At 42.2% G+C, this 3371-nt stretch overlaps 1 protein-coding gene across 1 annotated transcript; it reads left to right on the plus strand.

The window, feature by feature from the left end:
* The first annotated feature begins 891 nt into the window (after positions 1-891).
* On the plus strand, positions 892-2770 carry LOC116353980 (uncharacterized). The gene is made up of 6 exons (XM_031792243.1): positions 892-1196; positions 1455-1594; positions 1728-1811; positions 1935-2081; positions 2166-2246; positions 2729-2770. Exons 1-6 carry the CDS (start codon positions 1031-1033, stop codon positions 2768-2770), a joined length of 660 nt encoding a protein of 219 aa, XP_031648103.1. The 5' UTR covers positions 892-1030.
* The last annotated feature ends 601 nt before the right edge of the window (positions 2771-3371 follow it).

The raw sequence follows: 3371 nt of genomic DNA on the forward strand, positions 1-3371 counted from the left end.
TGATTTGTAAATAATAGGGAATACATCTGCAAATAATTTAAACTGATTATTCAAACTACACTGTACAACTTTAGTGTGTCTGTGCATCATAGGTACAACTGTAAGCAATTCCGTTCTCAAATGTCTGTTTAATGTGAGAAACAAAATGAAAAACACATGTTTTTCTGTCGTGCATTTTTACTATTACCAACAAGACAACGAAGTGATACGTGTCATGGAGACTTATAACGGATACTTTCCAAACCTCAAAAGTTCCTTCGCTGAGTGATATTGTTTACTACACTATTATGCAAGTTCTTAAATGAACAAGTAATATTACTAAAAGAAGCGTTCATATCAACCCCGACATCCCGAGTCATTACTTTGAAGACAGTTATTCTAAAAGTAATTGCTCTTTTGACCAATCAGATATGCTCTGAAAAAGAGCTGATGCGAAAATATCTAACGTGATAATTTCCCATCATTATTCAACAGGCTAATGGGTCTCCAGTTGTCTATATAAAGAGTATCCTTATTAAAAGTTTGGGAATCAAAGTAATTACACCTTGTTTTAAGGATGCCAGGAACTCCCCTTTTTCTATTGATTCTTGAAACATAGCAAGAATGAAGGGAATCAATTTATCATTGAATGCTTTATAAAACTCGCTTATTAAACCATCATTTCCAGGGGACCTATTGTCCTTAAGGCTTTTAATACAGTCTTTTATCTCAATTTCAGATAACTCATCATCACAAAAATCCCTGAAATCATTATCTATCTTCTTAGCAATGTTTGCAACACGTCATGCTCTTATCAACTGAGCTACGAAGGAGCACGTCGAAGTCACTAGAATGATGACAAGCAATTTTAAGGGATTCTAAAGGGAATCAGAATTCCAAACAAATTTTTGTAAACAATCATTTTCGAACGTGTGTTGCCAAGAGACATCTAACCGACGTTCTATGGAACGTTTTCTGTGCGAAAACAACAATTTTGCTGCTGACAACAAACTTGTTTGATTTTTGAGACCTGAGAACAATCGACTGGAAAATGCCTGGGTGCTTTTCAAGACTGGCGGAGAGAGTGCGTGGACGTCGGCGGCCTACTGCGTCGACAGGTTGTTCAAATTCATTTGTGGCTTGTTTTTCTTGTCTTTTTCTGTTTTGCAGGGTTCGTGATCGTCGACAGGTGGACAGCGACAGCGACTTCGAAGAGGGTATGTGGAGTTTACAACTCTTATTTTACTACATTTAACAATGTCATTATAATTTGCGAAATGTTGTGTATTTCTATCATTCAGACTTGGCAAAAATGCTTGTGCTCGAGATGTTGTAGCTTGCTAGCTAACATTAACTTTAGTAACTGTTGCTAAGCAATCAACTTTTGCTACCTAGCTAGCTAGTATTAGCAATCTTGCTATTTTTTTTATGTCCTAACAATAGTTAATTTTATATTCCAATGTTCCTCATTTTAGAAACAACTGTCCTGGATGAGGTCCAGTTGGATGTGCCATTGGATGATGTGCCAGATGTTCCACAGCTGCCAGTCCTCCTTGATGTCCAGAATGCTGCTATCATCCTTGAGGATGTGCCAGATGTGCAGACTATCCTTGAGGTACAATTTTCTGAAAGTTTGGGGTTTTATGTTTGAAAAATATCCCAGACCCCCCCCCCCCCCACACACACACACAGTCACATCACTGTTACAATGTTTACTGTTTCCAACGTGAATGTATTGTAATGTGCAGAACAATGCCGGTCCGGTGGTTAAAGCTTGGAGAACTTTTCAGTTCATCAGCCCCATCATCACCTACATGCTTGGGGGATCCCAGGTATGTGTCTTTGTAACAACCTAATCATAATCTATATTGTCAGTCATTTGATCTTGATGGAAATGTGTCACAGCAATTGCCGAAGTGGTTTTGTTGATGTTGTCTTGTTGTTTATCTCAACAGCAGGTGGTGGTGAGGATGCACCACGTGAGTAGGGTGAGAGGCCTGGAGACTCAACTGGTGTGGGCCATCTCCAAGGAGACAGCCAGGCTTAGTCCAGAGGGCATCACCTACTGTGCCACCAAAGTGCAGTCCATCACTTGGATCCAGGTAAGACGTAAATACTACTGAAATAGTATTAGATTTTTCTTCACTTATTCCATTTGGCCTTAATATGTATTCTCTCTTTGTCAGCGTGTGGCTGGCAGGGTGACCCACTATGCGTCTCACCTCCGCCACGAGACATCTGTGGACGTGACACTTGGCTGCTACCAGGTAAATAAACAATTTCCTATGTATATAGACTAGACATTACTGGGCATTTTTGCATTCGATTTGGTGTGTTTTCTAATAACGTGTGTGTGTGTGGTCAACAGGTGTGTTGTGTGTGTTTTGAGCAGCAGACTGATGTCTCAGTGGTGTACGCCACTCTCCACATGGGGCTGGATGGGCTTCTCTCCTCTTCAGCGTGGTCGGAGGCTGCCTCCTTCTCTACTCCCACCACTCAGCAGTTCACTGACCCAGAGCCTGAGGGCCACAACTGCTATGAGGTCAGACGTTACACACACATACTATTGACTAGGAGCATTAAGATCCTTCCATTGACCGATTATTTGTTATGTCATTGCACTGGTCACTGATTTTGAATGCTTGTTTTGTTGTAATAGGGCTGGGAGGAGGACCTGCTGCCTGAGGAGAGGGAGGTTCCTCTGCTAAAGTGAGTTCCTCTAAATGTCTGTGTAGTCTGGGCTTGTCAGATGCTGAAGGATAGTGGTCATAATGCTGTTATCCCCCATTGACTCTAATGATTGACATGCTTCATTCCCTCCCTTTCACAGCCTCTACCTTACCACCAAGAGAGTGGAGGACATAGACATGAGGCTCGTCTCCCTGCGCCAGGCCTTCACTGTGAGTGGACCCACTGTTCTTTTTGTCTCTGTGACTTCTTGTTCTACAAGAGGAAGATGTCTCACCCTAACTCTTCCCTCTTCCCTAGACCCTGCTTGGTTCCACCCTGAGCAGGAACCATCTGTTTGTGGCGGGAAAGGTCCTCCTGGGCGGCCTTGTTCAGGCCAACAATATGGTAACTCACTCTCTTTCAAGGGAAAGAGAGCGTCCCTGAGGGGAAATGTGTTCTGTTCACTAAGATGCTTTTTTCTTTGTCATAGGACGAGGCCAAATTCATCCGTACCTATAACGACTTTGTGGACTACCTGAGTGACCCCTCCAAGCGGAATGACATTGAGAGGGAGCTGGCTGAGGCAAAGGTGAGTTCATTAACTCTTTCAAGTCTCACTGAGTTCTTCCACATGCATGTCTTTTATACATCACAGTAGCTGATATTTATGAAATCATTCCTATTTTCTCCAAACGTGTTTTCTTGTCCTAGATCCATCATGT

The sequence above is a fragment of the Oncorhynchus kisutch genome, linkage group LG16, assembly GCF_002021735.2.
Source record: "Oncorhynchus kisutch isolate 150728-3 linkage group LG16, Okis_V2, whole genome shotgun sequence".
Classification (NCBI taxonomy): domain Eukaryota; kingdom Metazoa; phylum Chordata; class Actinopteri; order Salmoniformes; family Salmonidae; genus Oncorhynchus; species Oncorhynchus kisutch.

What these genes read in the sequence shown, in the direction of transcription:
- LOC116353980 (XM_031792243.1), top strand. Translation starts at nt 1,031, where the DNA reads ATGCCTGGGTGCTTTTCAAGACTGGCGGAGAGAGTGCGTGGACGTCGG. An exon ending in CGACAGCGACTTCGAAGAGG is followed by an intron (nt 1,197 to 1,454) that starts GTATGTGGAGTT and finishes TCCTCATTTTAG; the next exon opens with AAACAACTGTCCTGGATGAG. An exon ending in AGTCCATCACTTGGATCCAG is followed by an intron (nt 2,082 to 2,165) that starts GTAAGACGTAAA and finishes TCTCTTTGTCAG; the next exon opens with CGTGTGGCTGGCAGGGTGAC.